Consider the following 27,507-nt stretch of genomic DNA (forward strand, 5'->3'; position numbering starts at 1 on the left):
GAATGCGTTCAGCCCACCAACTCTGCGTCCTGTGAAAAGCTTTTATAAAACACGAAACGAGATCTAGCAAATACCGCAGAATGAATTCAGAAGCGGGTATTCAGACTCTGGTTTTGTGTGTTTCTCTGTCAAAGCCAGGATGAGAGTGCTCTGTAAAATGTGATTTTTAAATTACCCTTGTTTTGAGAGACCTTCTCTTTTGTCTGGTTTGCAGTGCGTGGGATGTTGAGTAGTGTTCTAGAGAACGGAGCTCTGGCAAATGAGTTATTAGTGGCATTGTTCACGATCGCCCTCTCACTCCTACGAGGGATTGGCGTTCCCTTCGGTGACCCCCCCCCCTTGCTTCTCAGCTCCCTGGCTGGGAATCTCGTTCTCCGTTTCCATGACATTTCTGTCCTTCTCTCAAGTTCGTAACATTGTTTCTCTGTCCTCCCCCTGTCTTTATAATCGCTTGCTGTGCTGCCGACTTGTGCATAGAAGCAGTGAGCTCTCTGGAATGTTTCCACCAATGCACACAACTGTCTGTAGCTTCCCATGGTAGAAGTGCAGCAGTGTAATGAAGCAGTGAGAGGGATGGTAAAGCATAGGGAAGCATTGTAAAGCACAGAGAGGTCTGGTAAAGCATAGGGAAGCATTGTAAAGCACAGAGAGGTCTGGTAAAGCATAGGGAAGCATTGTAAAGCACAGAGAGGTCTGGTAGAGCACAGAGGTATGGTGAAGCATTGTGGCTAATGAAATGCGCAGTAATCCTGGGGTGGGTGAAACTGCTATGCAATAGGAGTCTTCTTGCGATCCATGCTGCCGCATTGCTGCGTCTGATCTCGTTTGCTTCCAGCGATGCCTGTTTTGTGCAATGCGAGAGATCAAAGGAGGTTTACTTCTGCAAAAAGGACGAAGAGGTTTATATTTTCTTTTTAAAAGGAAAGCCGCACATGATCAGCAGCTGGGAGAGAGATGGCCTTGTGTTTGCTTTGAACATCCTTTTTGATGCAGTTTCCAAGCCAAGGTTAGGATAATGCAGGAGCAGGTGTTCAAAAAAAAATAATTAAAGAATCTTTTCCCGAAGCCTGTTTTTTTTTCTCCTCATCTTTGCAATCCTAATTCAAGCCTGGTAAATTTAAAACCCTCTCCGACATGTCGACTAGTCACCACTTCAAAAGAAATAAATACTGGAATTGATGATAAAGCTTTTGTATTTTTTAAAACGGCTTGAAATTGCATAGCAAGTTCGCCCGTTCCAGGTTTCACTACCAGCTTGATCAGCCCCCAGTGTGTCTAGGTATCAAGCTCAGGAATGATACACAAGACAGTTCGGGATGATCAAGCAGCTCTGTTTGCTGACAAATAATACCAGACTCTACACAACGATGTGCATCTCTCAGGCAAACCACGGGGCTCGGTCCTGAAATAGTACAAGACTCGCACAAACGCAACACGGTCACAGGTCCAGAGAGAGTGCTCAGAGTGCCAGTGTGATTCGCAGGTGTGTTCGTGTAGAACTGCAGGTTTAGAGACGGCTCCCGGAGGTCAGCGTTCTAATAATGACAAGCGCAGACAGTTTAAAAACGATTAACCCTCGCGATACGCTCATCACAGCCCGTTTCCTTTCTCCAGTCACGCAAAACCGCACGGAACAGATTATATTGTCGCGTCCCCAGTTATACCCTTCGCCACGCCCCCTGCGATGGCTAGTCCTCCTCCAATCCGTGACTGACACATCACGGACTCCGCCCCCTTCCTGGCTGGCTTCCGGCTGGCCCTGGAATGAACCGCCACACCAACCAGTTCAAGGCACTCTGTTCCTGTTGAACAGCGCCCTCCGCAGACCGCAGTGCCTGTTACAAACTGGGGAAAAGAACGACTGGAGACCTGACGTCTTTTTTTGATGTCGGACTGGAAAGGGAAAATGGGTGCAAGCGTTGCAAAGATTAGCGAGGCACGGTAAAGCAAATTCATGAACCTGGAGAAGCAGGGTATTCATACCTGTACTGAATCGCTAAGGAAACGCTGGGGAGGGGAATAAAGGAAACACGCTATTTTCTTTTGGATGCAATAAATCTCGCTAGAAGGGAGCATTTGAATTTCATAAGCTTTAGAGATTCATTTTTCATATCCTGGTCTCCTGATTTTTTTATTTGAAGCCAATCATATTAGGAAAAAGGAACTCTCCAAAGCCTGCGTGCTGTTAATTTGTGCCCCCCCTCCCCTCTCCCCCTGTGCAAATTGGTTCCCGTTGTCTGTCCTGTGATGAGAACTGATAGATGAGTTGATTTTGGTATCTAAATGGGTTACAAACACAGTGGCACTTATTCAAATTCTGCAGTGTGTTTTCAGATTTGATCCGCTCATGTGTTGATGTATAATTCTATATTGCTTCATCTGCCACAATCGCTCTCCGCGTGGTTATGTAAGCGCTTCTGAGCGGAAGCAGAGACTGCAATTATTTAAATCAGTTTGCAACTCTGAAAGCATCAAACGCTGAGGCAGCCTCTTTGCTTTACAGAGCTGTCTCCCCTCTCTCTCTCTCTCTCCTGCTTTTTCCACGCCGCAGTTCAAACTGTTTAATGCAATCGGTCACCTGCTGGAGTCGAATCTCCAGCGAGACCTGCGGTCTCGTTTTGCAGTACTCTGGGCTGGTGCTCGTTTGTGATCTGCCTCGTCTTATGCTAGTGTTGTCAAGTGCAGTGGAAATTGATGTCAATGTGAGTGACATTTAACTAGAGATTTTTACCATCAGCCGCTGGTCTCCCGTTGACTCCCATTACATTCTGACCAGGACATGTTAGTATTGATTATACCCTCAGCGAGCCCTAGTAAAAGCATGGCAAAGTGTAGGGAAGCATTGTAAAGCACAGAGAGGTCTGGCAAAGCATAGGGAAGCATTGCAAAGCACAGAGAGGTCTGGTAAAGCATAGGGAAGCATTGCAAAGCACAGAGAGGTCTGGTAAATCATATTAAGTCAAACCACCCAGTTTTATAACGAAGCAGGCTTGACCCCCCCCCCCCCCCCCCCCCCCCCGCCAGCCACAAGTCTTGTAAAAGTGTGCAGACACAGAGAGGGTGAAAGTTGACAGAGAAAAGATAACAAGCGTTTTTCAAGATTTAACACGTTTTTCCAGATCTTTACCATTGAATAGACACCTATCAAACTTGTAGGACTCTCATGGACACGGTCAGACCCCTGCTGTACCAGGCTTTCACTGTGCTTTATTACACTTTGATAAGCTTTAACTGTGGGACCTTGTAAACGCTGAAATGGATAACTGCTATGCGGTTTGGATTATGGATTGAGAGTCTCCTGTGAAAACGCTAACCTTTTCAGTTTGGTTTTCCGGGCACGCCGGGCTGTCACTGTGGGAGCGATAATGCCACTTCAGATTCACAGCCCCTGCTGGATTACAGCCTGAGGGTTGCTTTTGTATGTATCTCTCCCTCTCTCTTGTCAGGGTGACTGGCAGCGTTGACCTCCCTCCCACCCAGCCCTCCGTCTCGCGCCTGGCAGTCAGCGTTTGCTCTGCTTTTAGTCCCGCTGTCCCTGCTTTTTCATAATTTCTTTTTAATGGCAATTGTCAGAGGCTTTCTTGCATACGTTTTCGAAGTTAATTGCCTTCCCGAACAGTCCTGGATTGTGCTGTAATTAGCTAATGCATCCCTTTTTTTTTTTTAATGTGTGGAATTTCCATAAAGATTTAAATCCGAATTGGGTTATGCAGTGCTGTGTTAACGGGATCGTCCCTTTTTCTCCAGATCCTCTTGGCGCTCAGCTGCGCTGTTGCCTCGTTTTAGAGTAGTGAGCTTCACAAAGGCATTTATGAGCTAGACAGCGGCAGGGTTATCGAAGCCACTTAGAAACGTTTTAATGAGGTCCATAGTACTTGATAATCTTTAATGAAGGTGTATTGCCTCTCTGAACTGCAAGTGGTGTCGTTTTAATACAACTGACCTCTTCCGTTCTAACCATGCAAAACCGCCATTGCTTGCAGTATACCTGTCAATGCAATGTATTTCTTAGCAGCTGCCCTTACCCAGGGAGACTTTAGTTGTATATAAAATATGTATCAAATATGTATATGTATGGACTTCAGTCCTGCTGAGAAAAAATTCAAAACACAGTGCGATTTGATAGCGGGGCAGTTCAAGAGCAGATAAGGGTTGATGGTTAGAGAAGAGTGCGGGTGACATAGGAGATACTGTGGATTGGGTTAGGTGCAGGGTTGAGTGCCGTGAAATAGGGAGCAGGTGAATGCAAGTCAAGGTGGATTTGAAGTGCTGTGTTGTCCAGAAGGGAAGAGTTTTCCAGGTGTTGTCTTGAGGAGGCGCTGGAAGGCGGTCGGGGACTGGGCAGTCCTGATATCCGAGGGAAGGTCGTGCCATCGTTGCGGGGCGAGGGTGGAGGAGGAGCGGGCTCTGGAGGCAGGGGAGAGGAGGTGCAGGCGGGGTGGGGGTGTGGGGAGAGACCAGGGTCTGGAAGGTAGCTGGGTGCAGTATTCAGTCATCTTAAATCTGGAAGAACTGAAACTTGCTGTCCTCGTTTTTATTATATTGCATGCCACATTCTTGGCCGGGGGGAGGGGGGTAATCTCTGGGACTTTTTCTGGTTTTAAATATTCAAATCGGTCATGTGAAAGATCACAATCAAATGTGTTTTTTACAGGACTTCCTGTGTAGCTACCTGCGCCCCAAACACAGTTACAGCACATGACAGTTTTGCGTTGGCATGGCTTTAATTAACGTGACTGGCTTTACGAGCGAGGCTGCATTGTGAATAACGTGCCCTTGCTGGCTGCTTGGCGGTCTGCGAGGTCTTGAAGCATTGTGCTTCGGTGTATTTCCTCCCTCCAGTCTGCCTCTGCTAGCTGCTGATTTTTTTTTTTGAGCAGCTTCGTTTCAAACGCATTGCTCTGCTGGGTCTCTTGAAGCCCTCGTTAGAAGGATGTAAACTGACTTGGAAACACGATCAGCTCGCTGTCATCGTTCTGTTTGGTGAATTAATGCTAGCCCCGCCCCCCCGCGTTCCCTGAAATGTTTAGTTTCTCTGTCAAGAAGGGTTTTGCTCTCTTTTAATGAGTCCTGCCTTTAAGACATCTATGATGTGTATGCAGAAAGGGGAGAGACTCTTATACTCTCTGAACAGCCTCCCTCTGTGCTGGTGGAGCTGAGAGACTCTTACACGCCCTGAACAGACTCCCTCTGCTCTGTGCTGGTGGAGCAGTGAAAGAGAGGCTCTTCTACTCGCTGAACAGCCTCCCTCTGTGCTGCTGGAGCAGAGAGAAAGGGAGGCTCTTGTAGAAGATTGTCCTTCAGTTCAGTAACATTCAGATGCATTGGCTGGACCGCACTGAACTCAGCAGAGTTTACAAGAGCGAATATTAAAAATCTATAAAAACACATGACTTTAATAATAAATTGTTATATTTTTTTTCTGATGGTGTCTAGTGGCAGCGCCGCTCCCGTCTCCAGTAATTATCCCCAAACTTCTGGAATCCGTCACCTTGTTCCCATGGCAACAAGGTTTTCGTCTGGGTAGCGATTGACAGTGGAGGCAGCAGGGAAAGGAGGCAGTTTATTAATTTAAAAAAAAAATCTGCTTTTTCAGCATGCTGTGCCGAGGCTTCGTTCCTAGGCGTGCCGTGACTTTGTTCTCCTTTTTTACATGGCGGGTTTGCGCGGTCGCTGCTATGAGAATAAGGTTTAGAAATAAGGTTTAGAATCTTAATTCTTGATCCTCGTGTTGTATAAACGAATGACAGGCTCTCGGTTCGCTCCAGTTATTGAGTTGCGAGATGAATGGCTTCACTGGGAAGGTTTCTTTTGATGCATTGCTTGTATAAATATGGGTTGTTTCTTGAGTAGAGTTGGTGGTTTTTCTGTCCGTCTAACTCTGTTGCATGTCTCCTGGTCTGTTCAGATCAGTACAATACTTTGTTCAAAGCTTCTGTGTGTGCAAGTATGCGATTTGAGGTTTTTTTTGGTTACCATGGCAGCCAACAAATGTAAGATTTCACAGCTCAACTTGGCTTAAAAAGACACACTGCTTCCCTCCCAGTGTCAGCTCTAACCACTAGAGCCACGCTGCTTCCACACCTCCCAGTCCCTCAGCTCCACTAGAGCCACACTGCTTCCCTTCCTCCCAGTCCCTCCTCAGCTCCACTAGAGCCACACTGCTTCCCTCCCTCCCAGTCCCTCCTCAGCTCCACTAGAGCCACACTGCTTCCCTCCCTCCCAGTCCCTCCTCAGCTCCACTAGAGCCACACTGCTTCCCTCCCTCCCAGTCCCAGTCACTAGAGCCACACTGCTTCCCTCCCTCCCAGTCCCTCCTCAGCTCCACTAGAGCCACACTGCTTCCCTCCCTCCCAGTCCCTCCTCAGCTCCACTAGAGCCACACTGCTTCCCTCCCTCCCAGTCCCTCCTCAGCTCCACTAGAGCCACACTGCTTCCCTCCCTCCCAGTCCCTCCTCAGCTCCACTAGAGCCACACTGCTTCCCTACCTCCCAGTCCCTCCTCAGCTCCACTAGAGCCACACTGCTTCCCTCCCTCCCAGTCCCTCCTCAGCTCCACTAGAGCCACACTGCTTCCCTCCCTCCCAGTCCCTCCTCAGCTCCACTAGAGCCACACTGCTTCCCTCCCTCCCAGTCCCTCCTCAGCTCCACTAGAGCCACACTGCTCCCTCCCTCCCAGTCCCTCCTCAGCTCCACTAGAGCCACACTGCTTCCCTCCCTCCCAGTCCCTCCTCAGCTCCACTAGAGCCACACTGCTTCCCCCCCTCCCAGTCCCTCCTCAGCTCCACTAGAGCCACACTGCTTCCACACCTTCCAGTTTCAATTACACTGGACAGATCTGGCGAGTCATCTGTGAGGCAGATCGAAGTATTCTGTTTTGCTCTCCTGAACCAGCTGTTCCAGGCGTGAGAGCGAGCAGACAGTAGGGACAGCAGCAAATCGACCAATCAAATGAGTCGAGGGCGCAGGAAATGGTTTTGATTTTAGAATTGGGTGTGTTTTTATAATGCACTGGGTAACCTCTGTACACAGGGTGAGAGGTACCGGAACGTTGGCAAATGCTTTGCTGCGATTGGATGGATTTTCTGATATGCCCCCCCCCCAAAAGAGTTTGAATTGTCTTCAGTGATGTTATTAAACACCACTGGCACAGTCGGTTACGAGGAATGGTGTACAGATCACTGGAATATCGCTAGACACTTAGAAACTGAGCAAGTCAAAGTCGAGACAAGGACACCAAATCTGGACAACGTAATGAATTATGGATTTTTAAAAAAAAATTGTATTCAATGCTGCAGATTGCTCCTGTTAATGTTGCAACAGAACAGCGCTGCTTCACAAGTGTGAAGCACAGAGAGGTCGCTGGCTGAGCCGGGGTTTGGGATCAAGCCCCATTTCTCTAACTGCTGGACCACTGAGCCTCCATTATTGCTTGCTTTGACTCCTCCATCTTGTGTGTTTTTTCTTTTATTGAAACTGTGACAGGTGGTACTTGCCAAACTTTATTACATTTTTTCATTCTTCTTGAATCCTACGTGCGATTTTAAAAAAATAAATAAATAAATTCTCTTTCTGCTTCCAAGGTCCTTATTTTTATTAACTTTCTTCCTGCTCCTGCATCCATATTTCATGAGCGCTTCTTTCTTTTTAAACAGCTTCAGTCTTGGGTCTGTTTAGCATTGCGAGAGGTAATAAAAAGATGATCTTGTTTTAGATGCCACTCGCGTTAAATGGACGCCGAGCAGGATAAAAGGATAACTCGATGCTCTTTCTATTGAATTGGCTATCCTGGGGCTATGTTGTGTGTCTCTCTCTCTCTCCTCCCAGTCCTACAGTTATTCTCTTGCTGGTGTTTTGTCCTCCCTGGGGTCTTCTCTTTCCCTTTCTCATTTCCAATGCAATCTATTCTCTGCTAGGACTGACGGGAGAGGGAGGCTGTCAGTTACTTGATTTTTTTTTTTTTAATAGGCAGTCTGTTGCCAGGACACTGGATTTTAAGAAACCAGCAATTTTGATCACATGAGCCCCCTTTGTTCAAGAGGAGGCATATTGTATCCATCTAGATCTATCTACATCACACACACATGGGGGGCGTGGGGACCAGAATAATAACATGGGGATCTGCCTAGTTAATTTGATGTTGACCCTGCTGTATTGCAAGTGTTTCCAGTAAAGGGGAGGGAAATTCTTTTTTTATTTCGAGTTCCTTATTCTAGAGCCTTATCCTTTTTTTTTTTTTTTGTGAGGGTTGCTCTGGCTCTGGTAACACAGGAGGGTGTCTCTCCTACTTGAAAAACAAACCTGAACGTGTTTGCAAGAATGTAGAATTCTCTCTCTCTCTCTCTCTCTCTCTCTCTCTCTCATATTTGAGAAGGGTTCTGCCAGGTCTGTGAAGGACCTTGAAGTGCTTTGTGTAATGGGATCGGTGTCTTTGTGCTTCTCCTGTTTTCTCGCTACTCCTGGAGAGAGATGATTGGATAGCCAAGCACCACAGCAATGCTTTTTGTGTTTTTTTTTTCAGATTCCTTGTGATCATGCGTAATATGCCTGTGCCTTGGTTACTAGATAGACAGACATCTCTGTCCTGTGTTACTCAAGCCAGGTGTTGTATATTGCGGATTGGTGGCCTGGTGGTTTAAAGGGGCTTTTTACCAGTGTTCCCAGTTCCACCACTGACTCTGTGTGCGAGACCCTGAGCGAGTCACTTCACCTCCCTGTGCTCCGTCCTTCGGATGAGACATCAAACAAACATGGTCCTATTGGAAGAGACTCTACAGCAGCGGTTGTTGATGAAGCAGAGTTCACCCCCCCCCCAGTCTGTCACTTTGGATAAAAGCGTCTGCCCATGTTTACGACTTTTGTGGCAGGGCTGGAAGCAAGACTCCTTTTGCACAGCAGTGTGATCCATTCCTGGTTTTACTAGGGGTTCAATAAGACACACCTGTTACCTCTGCACTGTGGCTAATCAAGCGCATAGTAAAACCAGGACCAGGTGAACCAGGTGAAACTGCTACATGCACAAGTTTGAAATGCAAGTTTTGACATTCAGCCAGCTATAGCCTTATTGATTTCTGATTTCTCAATAACTGCTGCTTCTTCATGACCTCTTTATACCTGAGTCTTTGCTGAACCTGCAAACCATGTCGCTAGAAGGGCTCGTCAGGTCCCTGCTGAGCCTTCAGAACACGGTATTGTAAAGGATCCGCATCTAGAACAGGACAAGAAGTCAAGACTGCGGGCTGTGCCTTCACTGGCTGCTTATCCAAAGCGCTGACCTAAATAGTTCTTCAGCGCTCTTATTCAGAGTGGTATAAATTGGTATTTTATCTGTTCTGCAATTAATGGTTGTTTGAATCTTATTGCATGTCTACAGAAATCCCTGTGCGTGCATGAATCTGTCATAATTATCTTGCCATTCGAGCTCATTTCGTCTGTTTTTTTTTTAACTTGATCGTTTTCCTGCTCCAGCAAACCAGACTGGTGGGTAGTGCTGCTGGTATCCTTGAATCTGTGCGCCGTGCCTAAATGTGCATTTAAAACCCACATGATTTGCATTCAATAACAGTTCTCAAAGTGTAATCACCTGGATAGTAGCTTTACATAATGTTAGACATTTCTGTATCGCCCTCCAGTTTTTTTTCGCACTGTCAATGTTGCGGCAATTAAGAATCTCCCTGTAAAAATCAATATGCAGAGATGTCCATTTATCCTGTCTCTGTCAAGATGCTTTGTCATGACTACTGAAATACTGTCAAAGCAATTACAAACATGACAATCCTACTGGATGACAGAAATCTATAGAAATACAGAAATGTGTTTAAAGATGGATTAAGATGCTTTGTGCGTGCGTGGTGTAAGAGAGTTTGTCTGTGTAAATGGGTGCAGATCGTCCTTGGTGGAGTCTGTTTTAGACGCTGGTTTTACTGGTCCTGTCTCGGCTCATCACTCTCCTGATATGTAAGGAGGCTCGCTGGTCCAGTGGTTAAAGAAAGGGTCTTGATACCGGTTAAAATCCCGACTCCCTGTGGGTGACCCTGAAGTCACCTCCTTGTGCTCCGTCCTTCGGATGAGACTTCAAACAAATGAGGTCCTATTGAAAGTGACTCTGCAGCAGTTGATGAAGGAGCGTTCACCCTCCTAGTCTCCTCCAAGTTGCTTTTGAATAAAGCCTCTCAGAATAATGACCTTCTCCTCCTCCAGGTTTTCCGTAGCGGTGAAGGGATGGGCATAAGGCTGGACAGCGCCTCGGCCTTCCAGGGAGCGGTCATCTCTCCTCACTACGACTCCCTGCTGGTCAAAGTCATCGCCCACGGCAAGGACCACCAGACGGCTGCCAGCAAAATGAGCCGGGCGCTGGCGGAGTTCCGAATCCGCGGAGTCAAGGTAGGGAACCGCCGTGCTTTTTTTAATCTCTTGAGCCAGCTGAGCGCAGAGTCTTCTCCCTGCCAGTGCTGCACGAACCCATTTTTAATTGGCTTGTTGAGATCAAGCCGTCTGCAGAAATCAGGTGCTGGTAATCGGGTGAGGGACGAAGGCTAGATGGGGCTGTGTTTTTAAACAGCTGCTTGGGTTTGTGGCGATCTCTGCTTTTCTTCGCCCTCCTGCGGAGAACAGCGATCCACACAAACCCAAGCAGCTGTTGCAGTTTTGAATGGTCAGGTAGCCTGATCCTCACCTGGGGGGAGAGGTCCGGACAATAGTGTGGTTTTTCTTTTGTGCAACCTTAGAAGGTCAAGTCCAGTTGACCCCTTTGGGTATAAGCAACAACTCTTCAACCTGTGAGCGTGCTTCCGAAAAATCTAGAAGTGAGACTCTTTGCTCGGACCTCTTGTGTTTTTTGTGCCATGGTCTGTGCTGATCACATGACCGCTGCCACTTTTTCGATGTGGTTTTGCTCCACGCTGTTCAAGAGAGTGGTATTTGAATGGAAACTCCAGCCAGTGCATGTGGAAATGTCTCTCTGCAGTGAAGTGGCTTTCTTCTTGTGCAGTGGTCTGCCAGTCTCAACATTTGCTGTGATCACTGTGGTTCTTGGAGAAAGGCAGCATTGATTTTTACACCCCCCTCCATCGCTAGTTTTAGCCCTGTTTCTAAAGCCTGTGGAGGATATTTTAATCGTACTGGTGGGAAAGAAAGCAAACCTGCCAGATGAAATGGATTTTGTTACAAATTCAGCAGTGCTGTGGGATTGGTTCAACAGTGTTTATTTATTTGTACAACCTGAAAGAGCTTCTGTTGCAATCGCTAATGAGCTAACCTTCTGTCGTGTGGGCTTTCAAACCCACCGCACTCTCAAGAGTATACTAATGTTATCAGCAATAAGACATCCTGGTAAAACGATCGCATTCCCCCTGCTGCCGTTTAGTTTCAGGAGGTTGGACAGCCCTGCTTCGGCAGTATCCATCAGCTCCTGATCTAACTTCCCTAGCCTTTCCGAGCCCCTTCGATTAGAGGTCTTTTTAGACGACACTGCGGAAGGCAGACTGTATCATTCCTTTCCTTGTGCGCTGTCTTGCACAGATCTTTCTGGGATGTGTGAAGCAAGACTTTCCAAAGCCTTTGCTCTCTCGCAATCGGCCCGGCTGTAACGAACAGGCCCGCTCGCAGAGTTAAACGCTCAACTTAAGCTGCTGTGTGACGCGTTGAAAGAGGAGGCTTGCTGTCTCCTGGATGTGGAGTCTTTTAATAAGCTCGTTTTGAAACCAATCATTTTAGTCTAGGGCAATCCGAAGGCCACAGTAGTAGACAGCAAGCTCAGTCAAATGAGGCTGCAGCGCTGTTTAAGGGTTAGCGATGTGACACGTTGCGATATGCAGGTCGCGATTTATTTGATCAATGTGCTAATGTGAGCGTCAGTATTGCCGTGCTCCTCTATATAGAATAAGTAGTACTGGGATTCAGAGGTGCAGTCCAACTGTCTTTTTGTTCTTGCACCAGACATCGTCCATTTCGTCTTGCTTCCTGTAGACTCTTCTGGTGGTGATCGGCTATAACCTGATGCTCTTTTTTGAGCCTGATTATTTTTGAACTTTCAGATCCCGTGTTGATAATTCCGTGATTGAGCGAGTGCATGTGTTTTGTTTTTGGCAGTGTAATTCAGCCTGTCAATCCCTGATCTTTAGAATTGGCCTACATCAGCGCAGGCTGGAGAGCTTGCACTGACCAGCAACAAAATAGAGGAACAAATCTTGTCGTGCTGGAGTGGTAAAGCCACGGTACTCATTACCCAATTTTTTTTTTGTTTATATGCAAGACCCTGGTGTGTAGTTCAGTGCTATTTTTGAGGTTGACTTTCTTGCATGTTTCTCAACCTGTCGTGAGCAGATGTGTCTTCATCGTGCTAATGTTTTGGTGCCGCGCAAGCCTGGATTGTGAAAGGCTTGATCTCTGAGTGAGGAAATCGGAAGAGTGTCGAAGTCCTGTCCTGACTTGCATTTCTTGTGTTCCGTGAGAATCGCGGCTAAAATGCAAAGCCAGCAGAGTTGACATAGGACTGTAGGTTTCCTGTGTGTCTGTGTGTGTGTGTGTGTTTTTAGATGTCTATGCGAACATCAGATTTATTCAGTCTCTAATTTATTTAAAGTTATTCCTGACGGCTGCAGAAAACTACTTGGGAGTGAAATATATTTTATTGATGTGTTTTATTTCTCCTGTCAAATCGGCAGACCGCTATCGAAGCCTGTACAGAATTATACAACACATTGCATGCGTTCGATTGCTCCTGTAGCTTGAGGGGTGAAAGTGTCCAAGTGTTTCTGCTTCAACAGCATGACCTTTTTTTTAGAACTCATTCTTCGTCCTCCCCACCACTGTGTGAAGAAGCGTCTCCTTCTCCCCTGTCCAAAATCTGTCTCCTCTCTAACTGTGCGTCTTCCGATCCTGGCTTCTGCAGAGTAATGGTTTGGGTTGATGATATAAACTCCTTTTAAGATTTATAGACTTGAATCATGTTTCCTTCTGATTTCTTCTTTGTCCCAGGTCTAAGTAGCCAGTAGTTTTCAGCCTAATCTACAATAAAGAATGGAATTTTATCTGGTGTTCTTGTGTTGCTTTTCCTTTGGCCTTCCTCATTTATGTAATGCTGCAGAAATCTATTTTAAATGAAAACAGATTTTTTTTTTTTGTATTTAGACCCAGTATTGTGGTGAGCCCTGTGGGCCCCCTCGCACTATATCAATGCAAAGCCCTCAAATGCTGTAAAACAAGTATGTGTTTTGCATGTCAATTTTAAGATCTCCACAGTTTCTTATGTATTTGTATCTAGTAGTAAGAATTTTATGTAAAATCCTTTAAAACCAGAACTGCTTTGTATTTTATCTTTGCCTGGGCAGTTGTCAAATTTTGATAGAAAAGGTCAGTCTATGATTTTGAGGAAAAACTATATATAGAATGTCAGGGGAGAAAAAATTCTCTCTGATGCTCCAATGCATTTCAGTGGGATGTTTTTGCGTCTTAATCTTGCACTCTTTTTCTTCCTTTTTCAATCACTCTGTTATAAAAACAAGCTTTTGCAGCTTCACAGCTCTGTAAATAGACTTCTTTACAAATCCAGCTCATCTAAGCCTCCGGCCTGCGTTCCCTTCCTCGTTTTCTGTGCAAGCGTGGCTCCAGAAAGCATGGCTGCTTGCAGCTTCTGTTCAAGTAGGGCTCGCAGCCCCTAGATGAAAAGACAGCCCTGAAATGCGTGCAGAACGTTTTTGAATTGTCCTGCTAAAAGGATTACTGCATCTAGATAGGGAAGGGTCACTGCTATTGAATGCATCCAAGGCTTTTAAAATCAATTATCTTATGATTAGTGCTGGCAATATTATCTCAAAGTGCTGCTAACCCAGAGCTTTGAAATTCGTTCATGTGCCACTGGCAACATTATCACACGCGGGCTCCACTTCACACACACACACACCGAAATGCAGTTTTGTGGTTTTAAGCTTCAAGTCGTTAAGACAGGTGAGAAATATGGAAATTATGAATTGATCTGACACATGAACAAATTAATGCTTATCGACTTCTATATGGATTCTTGCGAGCCTTGTGTGGGAGAGAAAATATATACTATTGTAAATGTTTTAATGACTCACAGACCACACCGTCCCCAATGCCAAGCAGAGGCGAGAGGAAGGCATGCCAAAGATATTGCTGCCTGTATGTTATAGCTGGCTTTTGTGATGCAACAGGCACGCACTGCGACAACCTAATGATGGTACTTAAGCTGTGGGCTGGAATGGGTGCCACTTGCGGGGGTACTTGATCGCCGGGGGAATACAGACACGCAGTCGCTGTCTGCTTCAATCAGATTTGATTTCTATGCAGTTAATAATTATATAGCAACTGTTGGGTTTTTCCATAATGAGTTATGAGACCTTGACACCTTTTTTTTTAAACGTGCAGTGGGGTGTTGGTTTCACTGTGCCTGCAGTTTAACCTGGAGCTGTGGGGGGTGGGGGGTGTTTGGCACCGTTCAGTGGCTGCAAGCCTCTGCAGCTGTCATCTTCCCCAAACTGCTACTTCGTTGCAGCATGTCGGTCGTGGGAAAGGTTTCAGATTTGAAGCTACAGATAAAACTGCAGCCTTCTGCTACCTGTGTTTTCAGGTCACACGTTTTGATTGCTGCCAGATTGCAGCTCTGTGTGTGTTCCTGTATCATAGCAGGGAGGGTTCAGGGTGAGAATTAATCTCCCTGTATAGAATTTAGAATATTCAGTGATTTCCAAATTCTATAATACTTTGTGCAAAGATCTTCAAAACAGAGGGGCCAATGAGGGGTAAAGGAAACCATTAAAGATTTCCCTTTCTCCCTGACTCTCCGTGGAGTGGGAAATGTTCGCTGCATGTCTCTCAGGCTGGGACGGGTCGCTAGGTGCACAATTTAGGGAAGAAAATGTCTCAACTTGTAGTGATGTGTGTTTTTTTCTGTTTTTTTTTTTTTTTTTTTTTTTTTTAATAAGATAGGTGTGCATGACTGGAGCTTTGCGCTAATGGGAGTTGTTTGGCAATATTGCATTGTTTCAATAAGACTTCATTGAGGGGAGCTCTGAACCCCAGGACTGGGTGCAGCAGCAGCAGGGCTAGTGTGAGTTTCTAACCCTGCTCAAACTCCTGCCTCCTGATCATTGCAATATTAATAATAATAATACTAGACTTCATTGAGGGGAGCTCTGAACCCCAGGACTGGGTGCAGCAGCAGCAGGGCTAGTGTGAGTTTCTAACCCTGCTCAAACTCCTGGCTCCTGATCATTGCAATATTAATAATAATAATACTAGACTTCATTGAGGGGAGCTCTGAACCCCAGGACTGGGTGCAGCAGCAGCAGGGCTAGTGTGAGTTTCTAGCCCTGCTCAAACTCAAACCCTGCATGCTTATTTAAAAAAATAAATAAAAATAAACTTGCGTTGACTCGAATGGAAATGATCCTTGCAGTATGCATGCTTGGTTTTGACAAATGTGTGCTTCCGCTGAAAATGAATTTCTTCTGAACGAGGACAGAGTTGAATAAACATGCCAAAGTTTAAAATTGAATTTCGATTGGGGGGGGGGATTATCCCAGCGTTTAAATCCTCACGTTCTGTCTGTTTACGAGTTAACGTGCCTGTTTTTTATTTTTAAATTGAGTTTTACATTTAGACAGGCTCTGGTGCATCTGCTTCCTGGCACAAATTAAATTCCTATCAGGCCACATCAATATCAAGAGTCTATTTATTTTTTTCCCTTCTCCTTTTATTTATAAATTAATGCAGACTTTCCCTTCGATTTTACGTTTCCAATAAGCCGTGCATTGCTTTTCCGTGGTTGACCTTGCTTGATTTAAAAGCTTAAACATTTTGCATCCAGGCAATTTTACATTTATTTTGCTTCAGGCATTTGTGTTTTTGGATGCTCGTGATCGTGATCAAACTGCTTTGCTGTGGCGAGTCTCGTTCCCGTCCTTGGGATCGGCTCAGTGCTTTAGCGCCTTGTCTTAGTCGAAGCCTTGTTTGTTTTCCCCGCTCGGATCTCTTAATCTGTTGTTCACCCTCTCTTGCAGAGGATTTGTGAGGCTGCAGTGCTAAGCTGTCTGTGTATAAAAGCATGGGAAAGCCCTGGAGCGTGCTCAAAGATTCAACCCCAGGCTCTCTCTGTGTCTCTCTCGTTCTGTCTCATTCTGTGTGTCTCTCGTTCTCCATTCTTTCTCGTTCGTTCTCTCTGTCTTCTGTCTCATTCTCTTTCTCTCGTTCTCCTCTCTTTCTTATTTTGCCTCTCTCTCTCTCTCCTGAAGCCTGGAGAGGTTCTGCTCTTGAAGTGGAGCAGTCAAAGGGACTCGTTGTCTCTGCTCTTTCTCCTCTGATCAGCAGACTGCTCCTGACTCGTGTCCCCAGCGCTGTGGGGACCAGGAAGAAAACCGCCAGCCTTTCTCTCTCTCTCTCTCTCTCTCTCTCTCTCTCTCTCGCCCTCTTGTTTTAGTCTCCAGCACCTCCTGTCTGTCTCTGCAGGTTAGCAGCTTCCAATTTTAATTGGTTCATGAATTCCACGCTCTTGAACTGCTCTCCTCCATGTCCTTTGGCTAAACCTTGAACGAGAGTCACCCTGGAATTAGGACTATTTCTGTCAATTTGATATAGGCCAGGGCTGATGGGCTTCCATATCTCCGGCACGCTTGTGTCCGATTTTAAGGGCGTGACTGGAAATCGAAGGCAAGAGAAGCTACGAGGAACCGCGGTAGGAAATGGACAGAGCAACACAAACAAATGTGTGTGTCTAGATCTGTCTTGCCTTTTTTATATAGCGCCCTTCATGTGTTCACATCAGAGCGCTTCACATAACAAGGACGCTACTAACAGTTGAAGGCAGGTCTGACCAGATGGGTTTTCAGTAGCCCTTCAAAAGAGAATTGTCTGGGAGGGTATTCCCGTTTTGCCCCAAAAGCCCAGAAAACTCCAGCCCAAATGTCTTGATTAGCTCTGGGAATGTTAGTCTGTTTTTACCTGGGTTCCCTTGCATGCCAGTGTGCAGTGGAGGAGCGATACGAAGGGACAAAGCGAGGTTTGGGGTCCTTGTTGAGCTTTGATTGCAGTGCAGGCTGGGAGCTGTCTATCAGTCTGGTGCTGAAATACCAATTCAGGTCTCCTAGTGCTGCAGACCAGATGGTGTATTGCAACTGTGCAATCATAAACTCTGTACAAGAGAGATGACCCAATTCCAGGGCTTCAGCAGCCTGTGTGTGTGAACAGATTGACAAGCACCAGTCAGTCCAGGAATGTGAACTCGGACAATGTATACTGTAGTTAAACCGCTATGGGTTTTATACCGCGTCCTCACAACTGCACTGAGATGTTTCATTACTGGTAGCATTGTTTTCTCCAGAGGTATATGTAAAAGTCAACAGGTTATAAGGCTCTGAGTGCACTCTCTCTCTCTCTCTCTCTCTCTCTCTCTCTCTCTCTCTCTCTCTCTCTCTGTCTCATCTTTCCGCCTCTCTCTGTGCGTCTGTCTTCTGTGTGTCGCTGTGTCTCGCGTCTGTCTGTGACTCTCTCTCTGTCTGTCTGTCTGTCTGTCTTGTCTCTCTCTGTCTCATCTCTCTGCCTGTCTCCTGTGTGTGTCTGTCTCCTCTCTCTGTCTGTTTCCTGTGTCGCTGTCTCCCTCTCTCTCTCTCTCATCATGACATTGGAAGCGCATGTGTTTTTTATAACTCAACCCCGAGGTCTAATCATTATGTTATATTCATTTTACTTGCACTATGTGGGCTTTCTGCCTCCTGGCGAAAAAAAAATAGGCAGCAACAAAGAAGCCATTTATTTTAACGGATCTGAACGTTTTTCAAATGCCTTTTTGATTCTTGAAGTTTTAATACACTGAACTGCCGTACCAAAAAAAAAAAACAGCAACATGAGCGAGAAGCCAGTGTAGACCTAACCTTGTCATTTTTACGAGTGGCTTGATTTGGACCTCGTTTTCTCCAGATCCTATTGCATTGCCGTTTTCATCCCTCGAGTCTTTGAGCAACCGGGCAGCTGGTTTAGTTTGCTTCCGGTGAATGATTGAACGCTCTGCACCTCGTTATTGCTGTCTGGTGGGTTTTATATCCCCTCCGTTTCCCATAAGCACAGGGCAGCGAACTTCACTGTCGTGTGTTTTAATTGGGTCGGCTAGAATTTTCTGCACAGTCTGCAGAGTTTTAGAAGGGGACGTCTTCTTAAATTTGCAGAGAAAAAGAAAAATGCGTTAGTCGAGATGAATTTGTGCAAGTGCCCGTGTCACTGTGCAAGCGTGATCGGTTTCTCGTTTTGCTGGCTTCCCTTTCACTTATTGTTTTGTTTGGGGGGTGTGTGTGGGAGAGGCCTTTTCGGTTGTTTTTATAAATTTCTATATGATTTAAGGTGCACTGTTACCCTTTGTGTGCATTTTTACACGTGTGACTGAGCAGAGCACAATCACTCCTCATGTTAAGGCCTGCGTGTGCAGTTCGGTTTATCTAGTGTGTGTGTGTGTGTCGGCACGTTTTTGCATCAAGCCTAAAATCAGTAATACTGAGTGAAACCAACTGCTCAGCCCGTCCCCTTCATCTGCCTGTCGACATCACTGTTTAATTACTTTAATGAATGGCTTTGGCTGGCTTTGCTGTTTTGAAATTTGCATCGAAGCAGAGGGGCAGACTGTGTGTGTGTGTGTGTGTGTGTGTGTGGCATGCACCAGGATGGGGAATTAGACTTCCTTTGCATAGCGCTTGGAGTCATTCCAGGTTTTACTGTGAGCTTGACTTCAGTTCTATAGAACGGAGGTACATTTTTTGGTTTCTTTTTATAGAAAGTGTATTCAGGTCAAATCTCTATACTGCGTCAGGCTTGGTAGCGTCATCTTCAACTCGCAGGATAGAAAGCCTGGACTGGTTCAAGCTGCTCTGCAATTATTATTATTATTATTATTATTAATGGTCACAGAATGCTTGTAAAACCCGGACTGGCTCAAACCGCTCTGCATTGGGAGTATGACTACTATCCCTGGTTTAAAACAGTAACTCTGTCTGTTTGTACTACAGGCAGGGTAATCTCTCTGCTTTTATTTATCTATCATTAAGATTAATTCAATAAGCGTTCAGCAAGGTTAAGTGTGTGTGGCTCGTTTTTACAAGGAGTAAATAGAGTATGAAAAATATAAATTGGACTTTTACGTGACTTGCCCATTAAGCTTTGATTTATTCTAAAACCTGTGCTGTCAGATATCATTGATCCTTCCTTCCTTCCTTCCTCCTTCATGCACGATTCTCTCTCTCAACTCTGGGGGCGATGTGTAGTAAAGCCAGCAAACGTCGTACGATTTGACTCGCCTTCCAGTTTCGATGACAGCTAGTTCTCAATGTCTTCTTGGTTTAATAAAACTGCAGTTCGCGGAAATGTCCGAGATGGAAGCCAGACTCCTATTGCGTAGCAGTTCGGTCCGTTTCAGGTTTTACTACAGTGAGCGCGAATTAGCCCCAGTGTGTGTGGGGTAACCAGCTCGTGTGTGGCTTAAACTCAAAACCAGGAATGGATCAAACCGCTGTGCAATGGGAGTCTTATTCCCATCCCAGGATATCTATATTGCTCGTGCATTTAACCCTTTATGGTCCATTTACTTGGCGCCAGTGAGGTGGTTGGGTCTAATTTATTTTCGCACGAGCTGTTCGTTTTGCAAGCGCTGTTTAAAAAGTAGTTGTATTCACAGGTTTAAAAGGCACTGCATATCAACAGGGCACCCCAGTACGGCATCTCCAGCCAAGCCCCGCCCCTCCTCCTTCGCTGTATTTCACATGCCTCATTATAGACGTGCATACTGATCAATCCTCTCCTGATCGCTCTATCACTGAACTCCTCAGTAATGCGATCCAAGCCATTTTGTTACTCAGAAAGCTTGGAGAATGTCCACGATGTTCTTTGAGCCGCTGGATGCAGAAGCTGCTATCTTGTGTGCCTGTGTTTAAGGGACTGTGTATTGCTCAGATCCACTGGCCTCTCTCAGCCATTGAAAGCGACTAGGGACCAGTGCTTGACGTGTTTCTGATGTCGGACAGGATCAGACATCGGACCGGAAAGGAAAAATTGGAATGTCGCACCGCAAAGGGTTAAACTGACTATTTTTAGAACTGACCAAAGGCAGGAGGTGCGTAGCGGTCCTTGTGCAGAGGTAATCGAGTGACGCTGCGCTGGAACGCTGTTCGCCACTCATCCAGTCACTTTGTATCTAGCCCAGGGGCTCTGTGAACGCCCCTCACAATAGCAGCAAGCCCCGAGACGCTAACTGAAGGAGACGGACCAATTCCGTCAATAAACTGGAGCCACCTTTTTTCGGTGACCTTTTTTAAGCAGCAAGATCTCGCATCTGCAGAGCAAGGACTGCAAATCGCAGCTTGGAACAAACAGACCAGAGCAGAAAAGCACTTCAGGGAACCGCGTTTTGAAGGTTGCCTTTTGCATTATTTATTTCACTGTCCAGTAATCTTCAAGGAACATTAAGAACTTGATCTTTTTTCTTGTAAAATGTAACTTTTTGATATTTGACACTGTAAAATCGAGCTGTGCTATTAAATGGATGTGGACACTAACAGAGGTACACAGAGACCACAGGGGGAGAGAGACGCAGGGAAAGGCAGATTGATGCACAGAGGGTAATGGGTCTTAATAAATCAAACGAGCAGCAGCATTGGCAGCGACATGCATTAGTTTTAAAACATGCACGCAGACACCAAGGCTAAAAATCTAATCTCCTTCCACAAAGACCGGCCACTGGCTCGGAAAATTGTCCTCCCCCCAAGATTAAAAAAAAACGTGGCCATCCAATCCAGGAAGGAAACATTGGAATTTCCCCAGTAACAAGTTCAGACGGGTTTAAAATGTGGACTGAAGTGTTGATGTGATCCACCAGCACAGAGGGAGGCTGTTCAGAGAGTGGAAGAGCCTCCCCTTCTCTCTCTCTGATCCACCAGCACAGAGGGAGGCCGTTCAGAGAGTGGAAGAGCCTCCCCTTCTCTCTCTCTGATCCACCAGCACAGAGGGAGGCCGTTCAGAGAGTGGAAGAGCCTCCCCTTCTCTTTCTCTGATCCACCAGCACAGAGGGAGGCTGTTCAGAGAGTGGAAGAGCCTCCCCTTCTTTCTCTGATCCACCAGCACAGAGGGAGGCTGTTCAGAGAGTGGAAGGGGTTGGGGTTGGGGTTGGGGTTGGGGTTGGGGTTGGGGTGGGGGGGGGGGGCACTCAGTGAGTCTAAACGAGATTTGCTTTCTTTTTTTTTTTAATTTGTTAAACACTTTTCGTTTAAACAATTTTTAAAGATCACTGGCGCCAGATTCCTATCACAGCAGCGAATGCCGTCTCGTCAAATGTATTTATTTTCAGCTTGGTTTTATCCAGAACGGAGCAGTGCGACCAGAGCTAAAAATGACAGACACAGAACTGCGCGGTGTGTAATGGAAGTCTATTCACCAATTCGTGGATAACCTTTTTTCCCCCCCTTGTCATCAAACGACGAGATTGAAAACCATTTTTGCAATCTCAATACAGTTTCTGCGACGCTCGGAGCAGAGGTGAGGCTGCTAGGAACTGCGAAATGCTGCTTCCAGCAGCCTTTGATATCCTGTCAGAGCTTCCGAACCAGCTGTCTGCATTGTCAACCCCTCCCTGGTGCAAAATCCATATTTTTAATACTGCAGCAAGCATCGCTAGAATGAGAAGCACACGCCTATTAACAAACGTGCAAGGTGCATTTTGTAAAACTGCAGCGTGGGAGGCAGGAGGTTTGAGGAGCTCGGTGGTTAGAGGGCTGGGCTGCAGCGTGGAAGGCAGTGGGTTTGAACTGGGCTGTAGGTGCAAAACATTCGTGTACTGAATTAATTTTATTAAATGGTGATTTTATTTACTGCAGCATTGATCACACAAGTGGAGCAGCAGTCTCTTGATGGTAAAATGCTGAGCCTTCCCCCTGCAATACTAGCCCCCCCCCTCTCTCCCAGAGTTGCAGAGAGACCAGAGAGGACAGCCACACTGCTGCGAGGCGCGTTTCACTTCACAAGCCTGACGGCCACTTCAACACTAATTGCAAAACTGTCCGCGATGAGAGATTTACAAAACGAGGGGCATTGCCTGAAGCACAATAGAATAGTGATTTTAAACTGATAAATAATACATCAGCCTTGCCATTTTCACCACCTGATCGTGTTGCCTAGACACCCTGGGGCTAATCAAGCTGGTAGCAGTGAAATGATCAGGAGGCAGGAGTTTGAGCAGGGTTAGAAACTCACACTAGCCCTGCTGCTGCTGCACCCAGTCCTGGGGTTCAGAGCGCCCCTCAATGAAGTCTAGTATTATTATTAATATTGCAATGATCAGGAGGCAGGAGTTTGAGCAGGGTTAGAAACTCACACTAGCCCTGCTGCTGCTGCTGCACCCAGTCCTGGGGTTCAGAGCTCCCCTCAATGAAGTCTAGTATTATTATTATTAATATTGCAATGATCAGGAGGCAGGAGTTTGAGCAGGGTTAGAAACTCACACTAGCCCTGCTGCTGCTGCACCCAGTCCTGGGGTTCAGAGCTCCCCTCAATGAAGTCTAGTATTATTATTATTAATATTGCAATGATCAGGAGGCAGGAGTTTGAGCAGGGTTAGAAACTCACACTAGCCCTGCTGCTGCTGCACCCAGTCCTGGGGTTCAGAGCTCCCCTCAATGAAGTCTAGTATTAACATTGCAATGATCAGGAGCCAGGCGTTTGAACGATCAGGCTCCTGGCTTTAATCTGCTCTGAATTAACTGGTCACACTTATCACGGCTTGAGCGAGTCACAGTTGAGCCTGTAGGAGTTTTTCAAGCAGCTTTGATTAAGACACACAAGCTGATCCAATGTGCTAGACTCGCGTCCAGCTTATCAGCCTGGAACACTCTGGGATTAGGAGGGATTTGATATTCAACTACCAAGAAGTGAATGTCCGTTAACTCTTGTCTTCTGGTGTTCTTGTCTACTGTAAACACACACCATGAAGGCTCACTGTCTTATTTCAGTGTGAATCTTAGGTAACATTTATTATGCCCCCTCTCTAACTCTCCAAACCTGAACTGTTTGTTTTTATAAATCTGTCGTCTTTCGCGGTCTGTTCATCCCAGTGCTTTTTTGAAGCACTTTAATTAAATGCAACCTCTCTAGTTTTTGTACAGCTTTTTTTTTTTAAAGGGATTGTCATGTGGAATTCTCCCAAGATCAGCCCAGATTAATCTGAAAGTCGCTCCAGTGTTACATTGCCAGGCCCGGTGTCTCTAATAGATGCTGTTGACCCCTCTGTCAACGAACATTGATTTATATCTGCTTTACATCTCTCTCTGTCTCTCTCTCTCTCTCTCTCTCTCTCTCTGAGCTCAGGGTCAGTGATAACGGCTGTCATGTGAAATTGCCATCTTTGTACAGCAAGCGAGACTGAGCACAGCGATTTTGTGCCTTCCCTCATGGATCAAAAGCTCTCTCGTTTCAAAATGCAGTGATTCACAGTTTATTATTCTGTTGAATTTCAGATGAGCGCCTGTCCTACATACTGCCTCGCTTCGTGTGTGAAGCTGCACTCCTGCCTGCGCTCCTCACAATATCTAAACGCTGTTCATTTTGTTGTGCAAGTTACAATATTGTTCCAGACTCCAACTGAGATTGAGTTCTCTTTCCTATACTGCTAGAGTGCTCTGCAGTGTGGAGAGTGGAGTTCTCTTTCCTATAGACCTCTATACCGCTCTGCAGTGTTGAGAGTGGAGCTCTCTTCCTAGATCTGCAAGTACCAATAGCATGTATGATGCATGAAGGTTTTCCTGGATAGGTGTCGTTTGTGCGTGCAGCATCTGAAGCTGTGTAACTTACTCCCCCTGCATGTGGAAGACTCAAAATGTGATCTGAAAAATGCCTCCTTGACCCAATTGTGGGGTAAGCCCCGAACGGGTGCTATTTTTAAGCTTGTGTCAAGGGCATTTGAACAAGGACTCGCTAATTGATTTGCAAGGAGTCCTCGCTCCGTTCTGGCCTGCTTTCAGAGACCCAGGATACAGTTATAGAGGTGAAGGAGATGATTGCCTGGGAGCTTGGTGTATGGGTTTATTGTGTTCTCTCATTTGTTCAGTCTTCAAACTAGCTGGATTTCCTGCTCAGTCTGTTTTGCCAAAGCTCTCTGCGAAAGTGTTCCTAATCTGTTTTTTTGGATGATTTGAGAGGAGTGCTCTGCATCAGTGTTATCAAGAGGCGTCCTCGTTTTTGGTGTAATCCTCACCCTCTCAAGCCTGATTCCACTTAAGAGCTCTGCTGTTCTGTGCTTGCTCTCTGCTGATTTTTGAAGTCGCAGAAACTCTGCCTCCTTTTTCGGTGCTTCAAGGATCGCGTTTCGATAAGCGTCTCACAGCCGGTCTTAAATCTGCGAGAGATATAGCTAGCTAGCTAGCTAGCGTGCTCTCTCTCTCTCTCTCTCAAAAGCAAGCAATAACCAAATGTCAGCAGAGCAATGGACAAAAAGGATTGCAAACTCCAGAATAAATATGTGCAATGGGTTAAAAGAACACGTTGCAGCAAACGCACATTTTAAATCTGCTTTGAGTTGATCTCCTGTAGCTGTTGCTTTCTTCTCCTCCCCTAGCACACTCTGCCCTGCTCCATCTGAAGTCCTGGCAAACAGTTTCAAAGCTGCGCAACTGTCTCAGCAAGGCCTCGATTTTGCATCGCCTTTCACAGAGCCCTCCCCTACAGCATTAAACCCAAAGCGACAGGTTTTTTTTTTTTTTTCTGCCAGGGGGTCTGTGTTCTGTGCCATGGGGAGTTTTTGAAATGCATTTTGTTTTGCAGTGCATTTCCAAGAGGGCGACGTGCTGTAAATCAATTTACTCACCTGACAAAGAACTAAAAAACCTGCTCTGAACTAAACTTGGCGTGCAAACCCTGAGAAATAAAAGGAGGTGTTTCGATGCAGTAATTTTGTGTCCTGTCGCGGTCGCTCGTGGGTCCGGGGATTTCGATTTTTGAACATGCCTGCGCTGATCGCGTTTCGTTATCAGTCGACTGCAATATGGAAGAGAAACGGTGGCACGTTCTGTTCCTTCCGTCTGCAAAACCGCTGATCCCATTCGTGACGATACCTGGTATTTTTTTATCCAGCATAAATCCCTGGATATCGGAATCCGGGGATGGAGCGGTTTTACATTTTTGCCTATCTGTGATGGAACTGGGAATATCACTAGAGAGCACAGAGTTATTGCGAGTGTCTCCAACACGTACGTTTTTGTGTTCGAGTTATTCTGCTCCTTGTAAATCGGTCTCGTTTCCCAAGACACTAACACCTAACTGAAAACAGTTGTCTCTTTTAAATTGCACTTACCCTGTTATCGTTAACCCATTTCTCTGTGTTCTGTACGATTTTTTTTTTTTACCTTTTACTGCCGGGTCGTCCACCTTGCTGTCACGCTGCCCGCTCTAATGCAGCTGTGATACAGCTGTGTGGCAATGGGTAGTGCTTACAAGCAAACTGGGCTTTATTAACTATAGCTTTGGTTTCTGGAACGACGCTCTGAACAGCTGGGGTTGTGTCTGCGTCTTCCTGCAGCTGGGGGATTTGATTGACACACATCTGTCTCTTGGTTTTGTTCTGTGGCTGAGCATTGTGGAGTCTTCCTAAAAGCAAATGAGAGAGAGAGAGAGAGGGTGTGGAATACGACTCGATAAAACACCAGTTAGCCAAGAACGATGGGGCTGGAAAGTGGCTATTTGGATAACCAGATCCTGTTTTTAAACCCAGTGTTTCATGCACCTCTGCAAAAATAAAGTGGGCGTGATTTTTATTTCTGGGACATGTGTCCCTTGTAGCTTTTTATTTATTTATTTTTTTTTTAATGTTAACAGACAAAGCTGTACAAGATTACGTGTGTGGTAGGGTGTTTTTTTTTTTTTTTTTTTTTTTTTTTTAAAGCAGCCTCTTCATTTGGTGAGCGAGTGTGGGAGTCTTATTAGTGTTTTTATTTATTTATGTATTTAAACATCTTTTGTAGAAAGCACATCCAGAATCTGCCAAGCTGCTGGTTTTTATACTTCCTGTCTGCCTGCTTTTTTTTGTTTTTTTCTGGTATTTACATAAACACTGCGACAGATTTCCTTGGGCAGTAATGGGGAACGATCACCTCAATATTGAGGATTATTGAATTCCGAGCGGAGGAAAACAAGCATCATAAATATTAATGTTCCGCTTGAACTGGTTCTTATTAAATTGCCTCTTCTCTCTGGTCGCCTCTCCAGTTGATTTTGAAAAAAAAAAATAGCTGGGTGCAGCTAATCCCATTTGCATGGGATCTTTAGCCCTAAACCAGATGCAGTACTTCTACAGAACAGTGGCGCTTGTTTTGTAATACTTTCCAGTACCTTCTCTGTGCTTTACAAAGCTTCCCTGTGCTTTACCAGACCTCTCTGTGCTTTACAATGCTTCCCTGTGCTTTACCAGACCTCTCTGTGCTTTACAATGCTTCCCTGTGCTTTACCAGACCTCTCTGTGCTTTACAATGCTTCTCTGTGCTTTACCAGACCTCTCTGTGCTTTGCAATGCTTCCCTATGCTTTACCACACCTCTCTTTGTGTGTGCATCTGTCTCTACGCGTGTGTGTCTCTCCTCTGTGTGTGCATCTGTCTCTATGTCCTGAGCTTGTGTGTGTGTCTGTATAGCCGTCTCTCTCTCTCTCTCTCGTGTGTGGGTCAGACTTCTTTCCTGGTTATCCTCTCCGCACTGTGTTCCCAGGAAACGCACAGACAGCCGCTCAGTACCAATGACACCTTTTAACCTCGATACCCTTCGCTTTTCCTCCTGTCAGCTTCATTCGTCGTCTTTATTTCAACTCTGCTTCTTCGAAGAGCACATTTTCCGCTCCGCTTTCTCAGCTAATCTTGAGTGACGAATGCTCCATGCCACGACGTCGGTCCTAAATAATCCAGTAGACAAAGTGACAAGCTGACAGTGTTGGCCATTGGCTACCAAGCCCTTAAACTGGCAGCTACGATGTGATAGACTGTCCGCCGCCTTTTCTCGTGAACGCGAACTTCAAAGTGCCGGCCAAACAAAATGATCTGGCATCTCAAACCAAATGCACACTGCGAGGGTTTTGTTTCACTAATGTGTTACAGGTGAACTAACTCTGGTTTTGTCGGAGTGAATCAATAGAGACCTTGCTGTGACCCTTTTCAACTTAAAAACCAGCGCTTGGTGGCGTTTTGTACTTCATTTTAAAGGCGGTTTTGAATTTTATTTTTATGCATTTTTTTAAAAATAAATTTTCCTGTCTCAAGCATGTTTTCCAGCTGGATTTTTAAATCCTTTCAGGAAAAAAATCGAAAGCAGTTTTTGCTGCTTGAAATTAGTGTTTGCAGGGGTTGGAATAAGACTCCTTGCTTAGAGGGGAAACCCATTCCAGATTTTACTGCAAGCTTGATTAGCCACGGCGTGTAGGTGACAAACTAAGGTGTCCTTAAACTCGCAGCAAAACCAGGAATGGATCAAACCGCTGTGGAATTA

The 27,507-nt window shown here is 45.8% G+C and overlaps 1 protein-coding gene across 1 annotated transcript in view; it reads left to right on the top strand.

The window, feature by feature from the left end:
- The window catches only part of LOC121310097 (pyruvate carboxylase, mitochondrial-like), a 70,742-nt gene that overhangs the window by 16,224 nt on the left and 27,011 nt on the right, over positions 1 to 27,507 (top strand). The window contains exon 9 of the mRNA XM_041243349.1: positions 10,200 to 10,382. Within this exon, the coding sequence (XP_041099283.1) occupies positions 10,200 to 10,382 (183 nt within the window). The remainder of the gene's footprint in view (positions 1 to 10,199; positions 10,383 to 27,507) is intronic.

The sequence above is a fragment of the Polyodon spathula genome, unplaced genomic scaffold (genome assembly GCF_017654505.1).
Source record: "Polyodon spathula isolate WHYD16114869_AA unplaced genomic scaffold, ASM1765450v1 scaffolds_1727, whole genome shotgun sequence".
NCBI classification, from domain to species: domain Eukaryota; kingdom Metazoa; phylum Chordata; class Actinopteri; order Acipenseriformes; family Polyodontidae; genus Polyodon; species Polyodon spathula.